The following is a 17,184-nucleotide window of genomic DNA, read 5'->3' as shown; positions in this document are numbered from 1 at the left end:
CCCAAAAAGCTTTGACTTTGGTGTGGTTTTAATTAGTGTTTACAAGTAGTCAGCCAGCAAATGTTTCAACCCCTCAGGGTCTTTATCAAGTCTAAGCTTTGATTGATAATTCCATGCCCTGTTGGATCATGGGTCTGGACTGTCCTTCAGCCTGGTTGGGCTGTGATGCTTAAACCGATAGATTGCTGCCATTCGTCTCCTTCTGATGTCGGTCACCATATATAATGTCGCCACAACCTTTACCCGGCGACATTATGTATGGCAACCATATATATGGGGACATTATCACTGGATACCGTTTAAAGACTAGAAGAAGAATTTGAAAAGAGATCTGTGACCCATGGAAAACTAGCCAGCATGGAGGCGGCGAGCAGAGGTAGGGGAGAAACAGGAGAGTGTGTATGGAGAGCAAGTTTGTTTGTTTTACTATTTGTAATGCACACCAGACCCGAAGGTATCAGGGCGGAGAAGAAACAAGAATGCTTTCAGTTTAGAGTTACACAGCTGTGTAAGAAGGACAAATATATACAGTAAGGACAAATATATACAGAGGTAAAGGGTAAGAATAGTATATACAAGCAAGTAGGCAAAGTCAATGCATCATAACATTACAACAGCATAGCTATATACAGTGCAAGGTACTGGAATGAGACAGGTTGTATTAGTGGTCATTTTCTTGAATCCAATTGATGATGTTGTGTCTAAAGTTCGGGTAAGTTTTGTCCGCCCTCAGGGAGGGGGGTAGGGAGTTCCAGAGCTGTGCAGATTTGACTGAGAAGCTACTCCCTCCAGCTTTGGTAAGTTCAAAACTTGGTACAATCAGGCAATTAGAGTTGGCTGTTCTTGTTGGCTGATTGGAGGATTTTCTATGTAAGATAGTGAGGAGCAGCATTATTTAGGCATTTGTATGGTAACAAAGCTGTTTTTAGCAAGATTTTATCGCGAGTAGTGAGCCAATTTTTCTCTCTCCTTATCTCAGATATGTGTTCTTTTTAGCAATACTCAGAGCTGCTCTAAGGGCATTGTTTAGGGCACAGATTAACCCAAATTCCTGGGCTGTTGGGTAGTGATAGTAGGGATGAAGGAGTGTTGCAAGGTGAGCAGGGCAGTTGATTACCGTGGTTATAGAAGAGGTGGTTCGAGAAACTGAAGGAGGGGATGAGTTTATGAAAAGTGACGCCATCGAAGAGTAGTGGGCCCAGGGCGTAGCCTTTGGGGATCCCACTGGGCGATGGGCTCAGGATATCGCTTAGCTTCTTTTTGGATATTTGGCTGGAATATCATTTTGTCACTTCATAAATCATTGCATTTCTTTTCTCTTGAAGCTGCTGTTTTAGCAGATGCTCATGAATTGCATTCGTCCACAAGAGAAACTGCTACTGCTACTGCTGCAAGGGAGAGAAGTGCTACTACAGTGGCACTACATTCAACAAGATGGGCAGTAACTGCAGGTGAAACACATGCACCTATGCGCACAGATGGATTCCGAGCAACCCCTGAGGAGACAAGACCATCCGCTATGGCAGGTGAACTATTACTAAAGTTTGAAAGTGCATCCTATACACACACACACACACGCGCACCGGGGACGAAGCACTGAACTCCCAAGGGAGGGCGGCACTGGAACAGATTGTGTGACAAAACGACTACTGCTTCGCAGAAATACAGGGTTTAGTAGTGAAAAAAGCTCCAACTTTGAATTACCCTACTACTAAACCAGCAGTGATCCCAATCATGAAGGTTAAACAGGCACAGCCGGACAGGTAAACCTCCTTCGCCTCTTAAACTAGCGCCGGCCAAGGGCAGCCTATAATCTTCAGGAGCGGTGTAAGCTCGTACAGATACAACACAAACCACAATGGTAAGGTGGTACCAAATAAAAAAATACCCAACAACGCTTATATCAAAGTAGGAGACTAACAAAAAATACACACAACTAATAAAAACACTATCACTCAGTGCTGCAAGAGATGGCACAGAATATGCAGACTTTATAATAAAAGAGACCTCATGTCTCTGAAAATAGGGGTGCACAGGAAAAATTAAATGAATGAGCAGCAAAGTCAAGTTCAATTAAGGTCTTTAAAAGGTAGGATTCAAACCTGTGTTGCTCTGCGTTGTCTTGCTTGCAAGACAAGCGTGTTGCCACTGAGCTATACTACTCATGCCATGTAAGGAGTAGGGTTTTAAAATGTTAGGGGTGTCCTTTAAAGTAGGCTAGGGGGACAGAACCACTGGGGCTCAATAAAGTCAAGATAGGCTTCTAGGTGCTCTTATGCAGCAGTTTGAGACATTGCTAAAATGGGTTGAGTCAATGGCTTTCAATGGGTCAAGATGAGTAAAAGTTAGATCAAAGAGTGGTGAATGGCAAAGGTAGATTTGTGTGCTTGCAGTGGCTTAAAAGGGACTTAAAGTGGTTGAGACATCTCAAAAGCAGTTTGAAGCAGTCAACCCGCGCCCAGAGAAGATTCTTGACTTCGGTTGCTGGGTACCACGCCCAGCATCCGCAGAGGCAAAGGAAATCCTTATTTTGCACTTACCTGCCAGGAAGGTTGCCTGAGAGCCCTTGCAGCGCTGTCGCCCTCCACTGAGCTGGTACCTAGGTACTAGTGAACCCATCAGCAGATCACCACACATGTTCCTCTGGAATGGTTGAGGGAAAGGGTTTGCTCCTTTCTTGGAATTCTTTATCTTCACATCTTTGGAAGAGAACTTTGGGGACGACTGTATCCCCAATAAAGCACCAGGTCCTGTCTGCTCTGCATCAAAGTCTGGTAATTACCACTCTGGTGTGTGCTCTCCATTATCCTGGCAGAGCTCGCCTTTGAAGCAGTGGTTCACAGTCCCCCTTACTGTCCTCTGATGAAGGGGGCAAACATTCCCAGATCAAAAGGGGTGTTTCATGGGTTAGGACCAAATGGTTGTTTTGGATGAAACCCAGTCTCAGAGCTGATACACATAAGTCCTTCTAAGTGAGACGAGTTACTAACAGCCAAGCTGACAATAAAAGGTCACCACTATGTCAAAACTAGACATGGCTTATATTTAGAGCTTCATCTGTCACCAGGCTTTTGGAGCCTGCAATTATAAAATGTTGGATTAGGGCTGCCCACCGTCAAAGGCAGACCCTGTTGCTGAAACTTTGGCTTCTATCAGGCTGTTGGCAGGATGGCACTTGTTACTCTGCAACTGACATCTTGTCAAACTACAAGGCAGCTTCTGTAGCTTCCATGGAGCATTAGGAAAGTGTGGTCATAGACAAATTTACCTACATTATTTTATACTGTGGCGGCTCTGCCCCCCTGATGCCTTTGGCGCCCAACCCCGGGGGCTCTGCCCCAATGGCGCCTTTGGCAGCCAACCCCTTATATTTAGGGCATACAATGACCCCAATTGAAAGCGTTACGGTACCGTCACTTATCACTTATACAAGTTCATCACACAACTTCATCAGTTAATGTCAGTTAATGAACTTGAAACACCTTAGGAATTGTAGACTGGACAGTATACTTGTATGCATGTGGAACGGAATGACACCAGATCCATGTCTGTAGGATATACAATGACCCCAATTTAAAGAGTTACAAAAAAATAAACAAATTACTTACAATTACTACACAACTGCATCAGTGGATAAACTTCAGACACTTCAGGATTTGCAGATTTGGACAGCATACCATTAAGGTGGGCTAAATATGGTACGGAATGCCACCAGAACCATGTCTCTAAGACATACAAGGACCTAATTTTCAAGCATTACAAAAATCGTTACATATAAACGTTACACGAAATTGTCACTCATGATTTTATATTACAGGGTAGACTATAGGGTAGATTAAAAATCCAAAAAGCTCAGGCTATTCCACCTTTACATTTGGCACTCCTTTCACATGCCTCCCCCCAGCCATAAATATTGAGCAGCCCCTTGTAAGGGTCTGGCACATCATCAAGGCGAAAGTGTCTACTGAGGCTATCTTCAGTAGCGTACTGGGATCCAGGTTTGTTCTGGATATCCATATTTGGTCTTTGTAAGACTATGGCCCAAGGGTCCAATTTAGGCCCGCCTAGCCATTCACCACCTGAGAGGCCTGTGGTCTGTTTGGACAGCATAGTCAGACCCACAAATATAGGGTTTCATCTTGCACACAACCGCAAAGGCCTCTAAATCAATCGCGGCAGCTTTCTCTCTTGGTTAGTCGCCTGCTAATGTAGGCAATGGGCTGTTCAAACCCTATTGAGTTTAGCTCGGCTAAAACTGCACGAATTTCAAATTTGCAGGAGTCTGTCTGGATAATTAATTCCTGTTCATAATCCCAACATTTTTAGAACAGGGGCCCTACACAAACCATGTTTTAGGTTGTGAAAATCTGTTTGGCAGACAGGAGTCTGAGTGACTTTCTTTTACATTTTATTTGATATAACATCATTCAAGGGAGGGCCAATGGTCTCATATCCCTTGATTAAAAATAAAATGGTAATACCTTATGAGGCCCAGGAATGCTCTCACCTAATGCTGAGTGGTAGGAATATTACAATCCAGGACCACCTGTACTTTTGCCTAAATAGGCTATTTCTTACCACCACCCACTTCGTACCCTAGATAAGTCAGTGTACCTTGTGCACTCTGGCACTTTGAAACCTTGGCTTGCAGCAGCTGCTTCAAATTAGATAGATTGTCATTCAAGGCATAGCTGAATGCAGCAACATACATCATCTAGGTAGACAATGCTGAAGTCCTCTAAGCCAGAGGAGATCTGATTTAACATCCTCTGAAAAGTTGCATGAGCACCTTTAACCCAAACGGCATAACAGTGAACTGGTGGTGCCCCTCTGGTCTCCACTTTGATCTATCCTTTGCCTTGTCAGTCAGGTCAAAATGCCAGTACTAGACTGTGAGGTCACAGGTACTCATGTACTTCGCAGCACCTACTTTGTCAATGAGCTCATCGGCATGAGGTATGGGGTGTGCATTTGTCTTGGTCACAGAAATTAGTCCTCTATAATCCACACAAAAGTAAACTTTAGTCATCCCATTGCTGGACTTTGTAGGTACCAGCACCACCATAGGGCTAGCCCGTGGGCTGTGGGATGGCTCAGGGCCAACCTCTTGAAGACTTTGACCGTTGTGTTGTCCTTTACCTTTACACACAACCAATGGATTCTGTTCTTCACTGGCTTACGTTCATCAGAGGCAATATTATGGACACACCAGACAATGTGACCTATTGTCAGTGAGAACGGGCTCTGTCAGGACTAAGGAGATTTGTACCCCCCTATTGATGGGTCAGTCATCACAGACAAGTACAAGTCATCTCTGCTGTAATGATGCTTCAACAGGTCGACATGAAAGACCGTACGTGTCTGCTTAGGAGCCTTTGTGTCAATGAGGTAGTTAGCCTTGCTGATCTTTTCCAGAACGTCGGATTCAGTCCACTGTCCTGAAGTATACTCGGAGTCCCAGATTCCACTACCCAGATCAACTGTCTGTGTGCTCTTTTGGTCATGTCAGTGCTTTATTAAGTCCTGCTAGCCTTTTGATTCTTTGAAGACTTTTCCACATACTGGGACATTTTTTGCTCTTAACCTATATACATTGTCCTCTACATCGTGGGAAGGGCTTCCAGGGTTACTCTCCTATTATTCTCGCACAAGACTAAAGGACCCCTAACAGGATGGTCAAACAGAAGCTCAATGGGACTGAACCCTACTCCGTTCTGTGGCACCTCTCTATTGACAAACAACATGCGTGGCAGGAGAACAACCCATTTTCAACTCATGCACTCTTTTATGTCAGCTATCATGCATTTCAGGGTCTTGTTGAATCGCTCCACAAGCGCATTGGTTTGGGGGTGGAAAGCTGTAGCAAACTTATCAGTAACTCCACACTCCTCCCACATCACCTTCATGTATGCAGATATAAAGTTGGAGCCACTGTCAACGATGAGAATATCCCTATTTGAGCATTCAGCATCACAAGGACTTTAATACTCCACAAGAGGACTGCTTCAGAGTACCGGTGGCATGGTCTACCACTTCCAAAAGGTACTGGTTTACTGCGGTGGTTTGGGGATCCAAAGGTCCCAGATAGTCTATCTCTATTGAAAGGCCACTCACCCGCTGGTAGTGGAATTAAGGGGGCCTTTGACATGCCGTCTAACTTACCAGAAGCTTAGCAAGAGTGGCATGAGCCCACAAATTGCTTGATTTTCACAACCATCTGAGGTAAGTAACAATGATTAAACAACATTTCAGTGGTCTTTGTCACTCCCAAGTGAATTGACAAAGGAATGTTGGGAGTCAAATCCAGTGGAGTCCATGTGTGGCATTGGGGAACAGCCAATCTCTGGCTGATCCCTACATTCAAATTCTTGGACTCACTGTACAGATGGACATTATCCCAGTTCACCTTCAACAAACCTGGGCCCTTGCCCAGGGCCTGTTCTTCTGCCTGCTTTCACAGACCTTCCAGTGTGGGGCAGTCTCTCTAAACCTGGCAAAAGTCAGCCTGACTTGGGAGTCTAGCTGGGGACAGCTCACTCAGTTCCGGCAGGCCAATGAGAACTGAAGCTACTGTGTCCTCCATCTCGTGATTTTTTCTATACTATTAGGCAACGTTTAGATCACTGATCCGGTGCTACACCATGTCTGGCTCCTGTGAAGACCTATGTAGCCACTGGGTAGCTCCAGTGATCTAAGGATCTGTAACAGGTGCTACCAGGTTCCTCAGTCTCTCACACTCTCCAGCAGAAAAACCCTCAGGGCCATGGCCTCCAGTGCTGGTTCTCTGGCTGCTTCCAGAGCTCTTGCTCTAGGGACCACTGTGATTAAATGGGTGGCAGATGGTTAATTACACAATGTACTTGCCACAGGAATGGAGTCCTAAACTGCTCCACACCACTTGGAGTTGTCTGCTGTCATGCTGAACTCTAATGTTGCCATGGGGCATTGGCTGAAGCCATCACACCACCTGACTAACCTTTCTGAACTCTGGATATTCTACTGTTCTTGCACTCCCTGTTGCCTGACAGCTGTGTCACTAGCAGCTATGTCACGTATTGCGGGAGCTTGGTGAACATGTACCCCCTAAAAGATTTGAGCGTCCACAGTAATTGTGGTCTCTTTTTGGAACCCGCTGCCTTTGCCAATCAGAGTCATTGGGGAGCATTTGGTCATTTCATGGCCTACAGGGAATTCATCCTCTAGCATGACCACACTGATGATGGCTTATTTCATGAGACCAGCAACAAATGAAATCCTATTAAGGTATGCCCTTACAGGCTGAATCTCCCTTCCTATGGGTCGCATCCCCATGCAGAAAACGTTGTTTGGGTGTTAGAGTGCGGGTACCTCCATGTTAGAGGTACCATAACTCTTCTTTTTTCTTTCTTGTGGATGCTTTCCCTGTCACGTGTTTGGGGACATTTTTGGAAGACCGGTTAGAACCTTTGTCCTCCTTGTGTTTACTCTTGTCAGAAGGCTTTTCCTCTTCTTTGGGTGTGCTCACCTGAACGTTGTTCTAAAAGCTAGTACTCACATATCTGTTGACAGCCTTTGTAAGATCCCTAGGGTGTGTGATGTTCTTGAGCACTAGATGATGGTGTAATCCTGCCTCACAATTTTTAAGAGTATGTTCACATGCAATTACATTATACATTACCTCAAATGTATCCTTTGTTCCAGTGACCCACACAATCAGATACTTCTGAAAAAAATGTGGAAATAACTCAAAGTTTTTTTAAAAATTATTTATTTATATAGCGCACAAAACCCTGAGGTATCTAGGCGCTTAAACTTAAGAGATCGGTTGCAGTGCCTCGGGGAACAGAGAGGAAGCGCAGGAGGTGATTACATGATCGTGGAATGTGCATAGGTAATACATCATACGCAAAGTCAAAGGATAAGTACATGGTGAACACATTCATTGCGCCAAACCCCATGTTGCAGGGCAGCTGACAAATGTGATAGTCAATTCAGAGAGCAAATACATGGTACCTAACCTAATGTTACAGGATGACAGCAGCACACAGATACAAAGATCAATTTGAGGGCAAATACGTGGTGCCTCACCCCATGTTGCAGGGAGGTAGCATCACACAGATACAAAAGTCAATTCAGAGGGCAAATACATGGTGCCTCATCCCATGTTGCAGGGCGGTAGCAGCACACCGATGCAAAGTCAATTCAGAGGGCAAATACATGGTCCCTCACCCCATGTTGCAGGGCGGTAGCAGCACACAGATACAAAAGTCAATTCAGAGGGCAAATACATGGTGCCTCATCCCATGTTGCAGGGCGGTAGCAGCACACAGATGCAAAGTCAATTCAGAGGGCAAATACATGGTCCCTCACCCCATGTTGCAGGGCGGTAGCAGCACACAGATACAAAAGTCAATTCAGAGGGCAAATACATGGTGCCTCATCCCATGTTGCAGGGCGGTAGCAGCACACAGATGCAAAGTCAATTCAGAGGGCAAATACATGGTCCCTCACCCCATGTTGCAGGGCGGTAGCAGCACACAGATGCAAAGTCAATTCAGAGGGCAAATACATGGTGCCTCATCCCATGTTGCAGGGCGGTAGCAGCACACAGATACAAAAGTCAATTCAGAGGGCAAATACATGGTCCCTCATCCCATGTTGCAGGGCGGTAGCAGCACACAGATGCAAAGTCAATTCAGAGGGCAAATACATGGTGCCTCACCCCATGTTGCAGGGCGGCAGTAGCACACAGATGCAAGAGTCAGTTCAAAGAGCAAAATAAGACTTACAGCGGAGGTATGGTGACTCGCCCTGGAGCATCCTGTTAGCAGACAGGGAGCAGACAGGGGCCTTCCTCGTGGGCTTTCATAGGTGTGCCAGCTCCCGCCTCCCAGTTGCGTTGATTAGGCTATCAGGCCCCAGGCAACCAGTGGGGGGAGGGAGTGCAGGCCAGGCAAGGAGCTGAAAATAAACATAAAAAGATGTGGCCATCTTGGAAGGGCAAGGAAGCCCAATGTGTGCAAACAAAGTAAAACGTGCGTGGAAGGCCACGTAATGGCAAGCAATGTGAAGAAAAGATTGCTCGACTAGCAGACCCCATCAACTCAATTTTGAATTTTCCAGATGGAGAAAGAAAAACGCGCACCATGCGCCAAACACACAGCACAATTACAGGTCTTACCCTGCCAACGGCGTGCAATGTCCAAAAGATGTTGTTAAAAGCATGGGGAGGCTGCCGGAGCAAAGGCAGCAGGATCCGATGTGCAGAGAAGGAAAGAATTAATGAATGAAATGGCCTCCTCGTGGGCCTTTGTAGGTGTGCCGGCTCCCACCGTCCGGTTGCGTTGATTGGGCTCTCAGGACCCAGGCTGCCCATGGGGGGAGGGAGTGCAGGCCAGGCAAGGAGCTGTAAATAAACATAAAAAGATGTGGCCATCTTGGAAGGGCCGGTGGGCAAGGAAGCCCAATGTGTGCAAACAAAGTAAAACATGGATGGCAACGTAATGGGAAGCAATGTGAAGAAAAGAGTGCCCCTAAAAGATCTGAATGTCCACAGTAATTGTGGTCTCTTTTTGGAACCCGCTGCCTTTGCCAATCAGAGTCATTGGGGAGCATTTGGTCATTTCATGGCCTACAGGGAATTCATCCTCTAGCATGACCACACTGATGATGGCTTATTTCATGAGACCAGCAACAAATGAAATCCTATTTAGGTATGCCCTTACAGGCTGAATCTCCCTTCCTATGGGTCGCATCCCCATGCAGAAAACGTTGTTTGGGTTGTTAGAGTGCTGGTACTCCCATGTTAGAGGTACCATAACTCTTCTTTTTTCTTTGTTGTGGATGCTTTCCCTGTCAGGTTTTTGGGGACATTTTTGGAAGACCGGTTAGAACCTTTGTCCTCCTTGTGTTTACTCTTGTCAGAAGGCTTTTCTTCTTCTTTGGGTGTGCTCACCTAAACGTTGTTCCAAAAGCTAGTACTCAGATATCTGTTGACAGCCTTTTTAAGCTCCCTAGGGTGTGTGATGTTCTTGAGCACTAGATGATGGTGTAATCCTGCCTCACAATTTTTAAGAGTATGATCACATGCAATTACATTATACATTACCTCAAATGTATCCTTTGTTTCCAGTGACCCACACAATCAGATACTTCTGAGAAAATGTGGAAATGCCTCAACGATTTTTTAAATATTATTTATTTATATAGTGCACAAAACCCTGAGGTATCTAGGCGCTTAAACTTAAGAGATCGGTTGCAGTGCCTCGGGTAACAAGAGGAAGTGCAGGAGGAGATTACATGATTGTGGAACGTGCATAGTTAATACATCATACGCACAGTGCAAAGAAGAAGTACATGGTGAATACATTCATTGCGCCAAACCCCATGTTGCAGGGCGGCTGACAAATGTGATAGTCAATTCACAGAGCACATACATGGTGCCTGACCCCATGTTGCAGGGCGGCAGCAGCACACAGATGTAAAAGTCAATTCAGTGGGCAAATACATGGTACCTCACCCCATGTAGCAGGGCGGTAGCAGCACACAGATACAAAAGTCAATTCAGTGGGCAAATACATGGTGCCTCACCCCATGTTGCAGGGCGGTAGCAGCACACAGATACAAAAGTCAATTCAGAGGGCAAATACATGGTCCCTCACTGCATGTTGCAGGGTGGTAACAGCACACAGATACAAAAGTCATTTCAGAGGGAAAATACATGTTACCTCACCCCATGTTGCAGGGCAGTAGCAGCACACAGATGCAAAGTCAATTCAGAGGGCAAATACATGGTGCCTAACCCCATTTTGCAGGACGGCAGTAGCACACAGATGCAAGAGTCAGTTCAAAGAGCAGAATCAGACTTACAGCGGAGGTATGGTGACTCGCCCTGGACATCCTGTTAGCGGACAGGGAGCAGACAAGGGCCTTCCGCTGGGCCTTCATAGGTGTGCCGGCTCCCACCTCCCTGTTGCATTGATTGGGCTATCAGGGCCCAGGCAATCAATGGGGGGAGGGCGTGCAGGCCAGGCAAGGAGCTGAAAATAAACATAAAAAGATGTGCCCATCTTGGAAGGGCAGGGAAGCCCAATGTGTGCAAACAAAGTAAAACGTGCAAGGCCACGTAATGGGAAGCAATGTGAAGAAAAGATTGCTCGACTAGCAATCATCAGTCCCCAGCAACTGGATTGATTGCCCCTTTGTTTCAATTCATAAAAACTCTGCAGGTATTAGTCTGGGGTCTTGCAAATCTTCCAGTGGATGGCCCCTTTCATTTTTTAATAAATGGCCCTCTCGTTGGGAGCCCATGATGACATCAGTGCCCTTAAACGAAAACTGTTCATCAGGTCTGCATCCCACAATCCTGTTTCCATCACTTTGCGATGGAAAGCTAACTGCAGTGCTTCAAAACAGACAAAGATACCGTTCACCACATCATATGGCTGTTTAAGTCCTTGGGGATAGACAGCCTAGGCTAGTGTACATTACTTGAAACACTTCCCTCCCTCTTGGAGGATTGTCTCTGGGTCTTCCTTTTCTCCTCAAGCTATACTATGTGCAGCTCTGGTATCCCCAGATCTTTCTGCTTCTGTTCAGCTAAGGCAGCTAGATCCCTCTGTTTCTACTCCACTAGCGCCTTCCTCCTAGACCTTGTGATGAAATGACTATTGTTCTGCAGGATTCCAAGGATGAGTACTGAATAAAACTCATACTCAGCCCCCAAACTACGCAGTGCTGCCAATCGTAAACTTGAAACAGACACAGCCCCACAGGCATAACCGCAGCGCTTCATTGTATCCAATCGCTGCTGATCCATGACTTGAACCTGGCTTGGTGCCGAACGCGTCCAGATTCCCCGTTGGACACCAAAAAGTCTACAATGCAAGCATACAAGTACTATTAGTGGTCCTGTTCCTTAGCATGTTTTAAAGGGCCATATTGATATTCAACACCCTACTCCTCTTTACTTTACTTGAATTATTTCTATAGCGCAACAATGGACCCATAGGCATGAGGGCACTGACGAACAAAGAAGCAGATGGTCAGTGAAATAAACTAAACTGAGAACGCAAAAGGAGAACTCTCATCGAGAAGCCAGGAGCATAATTAGGCAAACATTCGTGTTTTCAGGTTTTTTTTTAATGGCTCAAGCTTGTTCTGGAACCTAAGATTGGACGGAAGATCATTCCAGACCGTGGGGCAGCCACTGAAAAAGCCCCCTTTTCTATCTTCCTAGATCTACATCTGGGGATCACTAGTAAGTTTAGATTGTTGGATCTGAGAGCTCTGCGCTGGGGGTCTTTTTCACTATAGGTTCCTTCAGATAACATGGCATAATGCCCAATGTGCACTTGAATGTAATCATAAGGAGGCGAAAACGTATTCGAACCTCCACTGGCAACCAATCAAAAGCTCTCCTAGCCTCGGTAACATGATCACGTCTGAAGAGGCCCATGACGACCCACAAAGCACCATTTTGTATGACTTGGAGTCTATTGACTTTTTAAGGCAAAACCTTGAACTGGAAACATATCTACAGAAACTGTTTGCCTGTGCACCCCTGTCTTCAATCCAAAGTGCCACTTTATTTAACTAAGTTTGCATTCTCTGTTTTCTCCTTTACAGAGGTGGGTAATAGTGATTTTGACTAGTATGTTTGTAATGTTAGTTTAAACAAAATATCAAATCTTTATAGAGCCCTGGTTGGGCCTTCTTTTATTTTGCTACCTCAGTACTACTGTTGTTGAATCTGTTGTACTAGCTCACCCATCCTGAAGAGTTTAGCCTGCCCTCAGCCTGTGCTATCCTATTGGTCCAGCAGTGACAATGGCTCACATATCGAAGACACTGGGAAATGGCAGGCGAAGGCAGGTCAGCAGCAGTGAAGAACTCAGTGGACTCAGATGAGGAAAGTGAAGACTTGTCTTTGACGGGCAACAGGTTCAGTTGGCTCAACATGGCATTGTGGTACTGCAACAGCTTGAAGCCCAAAGAAGCTGAAAACACCAGGCAGGCAGTGTGACGTTTAGTATTCTAGAAGACTTGGAAAGTCTTAGATCTAGAGACAACAGAGCTTCAGCATTGAACAATACTCAGAGATGCAGAAGCAATCGAGCATCAAGGTCATAGCTGACTCTGACAGTTCATTGCAGCAGCTTGTACAGCATCATAAAAACGGTTCAGAAATGCTAAGGGAGCCAGGTGACACTTCCTTTGTTCCTGGTTGCTGGGGGACGCAGTTCAAGGTCTCCATGGTTAAGGGAATTACTTGTGCTGCCCTTACATCCCAGGAAAGTTCCAGAGAGCACTTGCAGATTTTGCTACCTCCAGTTAGCAGGACCCCGGGTACCTTCACCACTCTTCTGGTTTCAAGAGATCCTTATACAACAGCTGGTCACCCTGGAAATTCCCTTGAAATGGTTAGAGGAAATAGCTTGCCTCTTTTTTGGGCTCTGTGTTTTCACTTCTAGGGAAGAGGACTTTGGAGTAGACTGTACAGAGTTCCAGGTCAATCAATCTTCTTTCAGAATACATAGAGGAGTCAACTAAGGGGAGGGTTTTCCCCCTTATGAACGAAAAAGGCCACAGCAAATTGGTCCACACCACGTCTGTAGTTAACAGTCAGACCTAGGCTGCAGTAGCAAGTGTTCTTTGCCTTCTGAAGTCATACCCAGAGTGTTCTATCATCAGGAAGTGGCAAAGGGGACAGGAGGTTTGGGAGTCCTAGTAGAATGCAAGATGGTAGGATCCCTCTTTGAACTGAGGATCTCTCCTGGGCTACTCTAACTGCGCTCCTTCCAATGTCTGCTTAAATCAAAAGGACTCCAGTAATCAGCAGCCTGGTGAGAGATGGCCATTGTAATGGCAGGACTGTTTTTGGGGCACCAGTGCCCAATTTAGGAGAATATGTGACATGTGACCAAATTATACTTTCCCACAAATGTGTTAGCTTTGTTATCAGTGTTCCACTGACTTTGATATATCAAGGACAAACATGTAAATGACTCAAAGTGTGATGGCCCCTTAAGGCGAGTTCTCTGAAATTCCTAAGGCTTTGTTCTGGAGTCATGCAGAACTTCCTGAGGATGGTGGCCTTCATTTTGGAATAAATGGGGCATTCCTCAGGAGCCAACTAAATGAGGATATTGGTACCCTGTGTTGGTAACTGGCTTGTCAGGGCTGCAGCCCACCCACAATCCTTCTTCCGCCTCCTGAAGCTGGAAGGCTAACTCCAGTGTTCGAATCAATCAAAGATGTCTTTCCCTGCCTCATATGGCAGGTCTAGATTCTTAAGGAAGGTGGTGCCTAGGCTTTCCTTGGGTGTCATCACTGGAAACACTTCCCTCCCCAATTAGAGTTCTGTTTGCGAGCCTTCCTCTGTAACTCAGGTTCTAACTTTCACAACATAATTTGATACTCCTTTTCTGCCTTTCAACCTTTTGATTCTATTCTGCTCGGGCACCCGTCCTTTACTTGAGAAGAAGCATTTTCATAGCCATCTCTGCCCCGATGAGATATCCTGGGGCCTGGCTGAGTCCTGGGACCTACATAGACTCAGGATCTATGGGACAACTCGCTACCCACTCTTTAGGAAGTATGGCATGAACAGGTGTAATTATCTCTGTCCCTATCCACTACACCCCACCCCTACTGGAAAGGGTACCTGCCTGGGGGTTTCAAGATCACTAATTGCATCCTGTGTCTCTTCTGCCACCCTTGCTTCCCCAAAAGCTTGAGGGGTATTCAGCATTTAGGGTTTGCTAACCTTACGGCCATGGGTCACAAAAGGTGTTAGACATTAGGTTCCTCACTAAATCTGTGTTCAGTTCCATTGTGCAAAATTCAAACAATCAGCTGGTAGTGTTTCTAATGTCACCTGTACAGTCTAAGCTGTAGGTGCAGTCTTCACCACATCCAACCAGTGGCCACCAGTTTCACAATATGACTGCTACTCTTCAGGAGTACAGGAATACGTGGTTAAGAAAACGCCAACTCAGCCCCACACTACTACTAAAGCAGCAGTGATGCCAATCTTAAAGGTGAAATAGGCACATCCCGACAGGTATACATCCTACGCCTCGTAGGTTAACACAGGCTGCGGGCAGGTTAAACTTAAAGGGAGTGTAGGCTGGTACAGATGCAACACAACAACAATAGTATGGTGGTACCAAAACAAAAGAATGTCCAGCCAAGGTTCTAGAAAAATAGGAACTTTAGTAAACACTAATAATGCAAGCAACTAATAAAAAACACTAACGACTGCCAACCCTATAAAGGAAACACAGAATTCAGACTAGGAAATAAAAGGAACTCTATGCAAAGACGAGGTGCAGTCAATTCATTTAAGCAGTAAATGCCAACGTTTATGAAGTTGTATTTAAAAAGGTAGAGAAAGAGGCTTAAGGTGGACTAGAGTGACAATGCCCCTAGATATACTGTATGTACTTGTCGGTGCTCAAAACGGTTACACCAGGCTTTTCAGCATCAAACCGGAAGTCTGGGTGCTTTTGGCCCAGGACTGAGATTAATGATCAATTCGAGGAGCTACAGAAATGGGTTTAAATAATGCAGTGCTATTTAGCAGCTGTCAAGACTTGCGAGTCGAAGACACTGGGGATGGCAGCCAATGTCAGATTGGCCTTGCTGAAAGGCTTGGTGGTCTCAGGCATGACAAAGTCGAGACTGGCCCTTCATGGCGAGTGGACCCAGCTGGTTCAACACTGCATCAGGGAAATGCAACGACAACGGCATTGGAGCTCGAAGAAGCTGGTGACCAGGCAACAGAGTCGAGTTGGGGACACTGATACTCGGTGGAGCTTCAGCATTGAGTGAAACTCATAGATGCAGAGGCAGTAGAGCCTTGAGGTTAATGATAACTCCAGTATTTCCCATGCAGCAGCTTGGACGGTGTCAAGGGTGCCCAACTTTGTGTTGAGGTCATTCAGAGAAGCATGGAGGGACAAAGTTGCTTCCTTGGTTATGTTGTTGCTGTGAGACCCTGTCCAAGGTCTCAAGGGGAAGGTCATTCCTTTCCTCTGCCCTTCCCAACTAGGAAGGTTTATAGACAGCATTTTCAAGGGTCCAATCACCTACAGTAATAGTGTCCTCCGCATCAGTGCCTCTGTTGCATTAGGCCACACAGCGTCAACCGAAATGTGCCCTTGACGTTGGTAGAGAGAAAAGCTTTCCTCTTCCTTGGAACATTCTGTGTCACCTGTCTGGCAGAGGACTTTGGGATAGACTGTAACCCCAATGGTGTTCCAAGTAACCCCTTCTTGCCTTGAAGCCCAAAGATGATCAATTAAGGGCACGGGTTCTCCCCTAATAGAATCAGAATGCTACAGTGGATTGGCAAAGCAAGCCTGTTGTCAAAGGTCCAATCCAGGTTGCATGTCCTTTGCTTTCTGATTTCATACCCATAGTGCTTTGTCTGTAGGAAGTGGGGAGGAAGAAGGCTGTTTACAATAAGGGGTATCATCTCCTTGAACGGGATTAAGGAGGAATTGGATGCAGTAAGGGGTGTCATGCCCTTGCAAAATCCAAGATGGTGAAACACCTCTTTTGGGCTAATCCTCTCCCCTGAGCCACGCTAACTCCCGCCCCTTCCACGATCTGCCTACTTCAAAAGGGCTCTAGTATTCAGCTCCCTGGTATGAGAAGACCATTTTCATGCCAGGACTTTCATTGAAGCACCAGTTCCCAGGGAACCTCCAGCGCATGGTTTCTGTGCCCTGCAGGAAGGTGTTGGTCTTCATGTTTGGGAGGAGAGAGGTAGCTTCCTGGGCAGGGTCACCTGTGGTTGTTGTGGGTATAATACTCACCAGGTCCTGTCATGGGTAAATCGTCTCACCAAGCTGATAGTACTAAGCCATCCAAAAGCTGTGGCTGTATAATTATGTACAATTGTGTAACCCCAGAAGCTACTTTGTAACAACTAGACATGGCTTACATTTACAGTACATTGTGCCACCAGGCGGCTGCGGTGCTAAAATACTATGGGGTTCATTACGACCCTGGCGTTAAGGGTTTAACGGCGCCGTAAAAGGTGTCGGCGCCGTTAAACCCTTAACGCCTGATTACGAGGTCCCTTTGCGGGACCCGACCTTAACGGCTGGTTTTACCAGCCGTTAAAGTAGGGTGCCGCAAAGGGACCTCGGTGCTAATTACGGTACCGCAATTTGCGGTACCGTACTAGTGCCTTCC

At 46.0% G+C, this 17,184-nt stretch overlaps 1 protein-coding gene across 1 annotated transcript in view; it reads left to right on the top strand.

Moving 5' to 3' along the window:
- The window catches only part of LOC138583216 (integumentary mucin A.1-like), a 276,987-nt gene that overhangs the window by 181,455 nt on the left and 78,348 nt on the right, over positions 1-17,184 (top strand). The window contains exon 9 of the mRNA XM_069655252.1: positions 1,326-1,526. Coding sequence (XP_069511353.1) covers positions 1,326-1,526 — 201 coding nt within the window. The remainder of the gene's footprint in view (positions 1-1,325; positions 1,527-17,184) is intronic.

This window comes from Ambystoma mexicanum, chromosome 3q (assembly GCF_040938575.1).
Source record: "Ambystoma mexicanum isolate Mex_15411 chromosome 3q, UKY_AmexF1_1, whole genome shotgun sequence".
Lineage (NCBI taxonomy): Eukaryota > Metazoa > Chordata > Amphibia > Caudata > Ambystomatidae > Ambystoma > Ambystoma mexicanum.
This window is presented reverse-complemented; position numbering and strand designations above follow the sequence as displayed.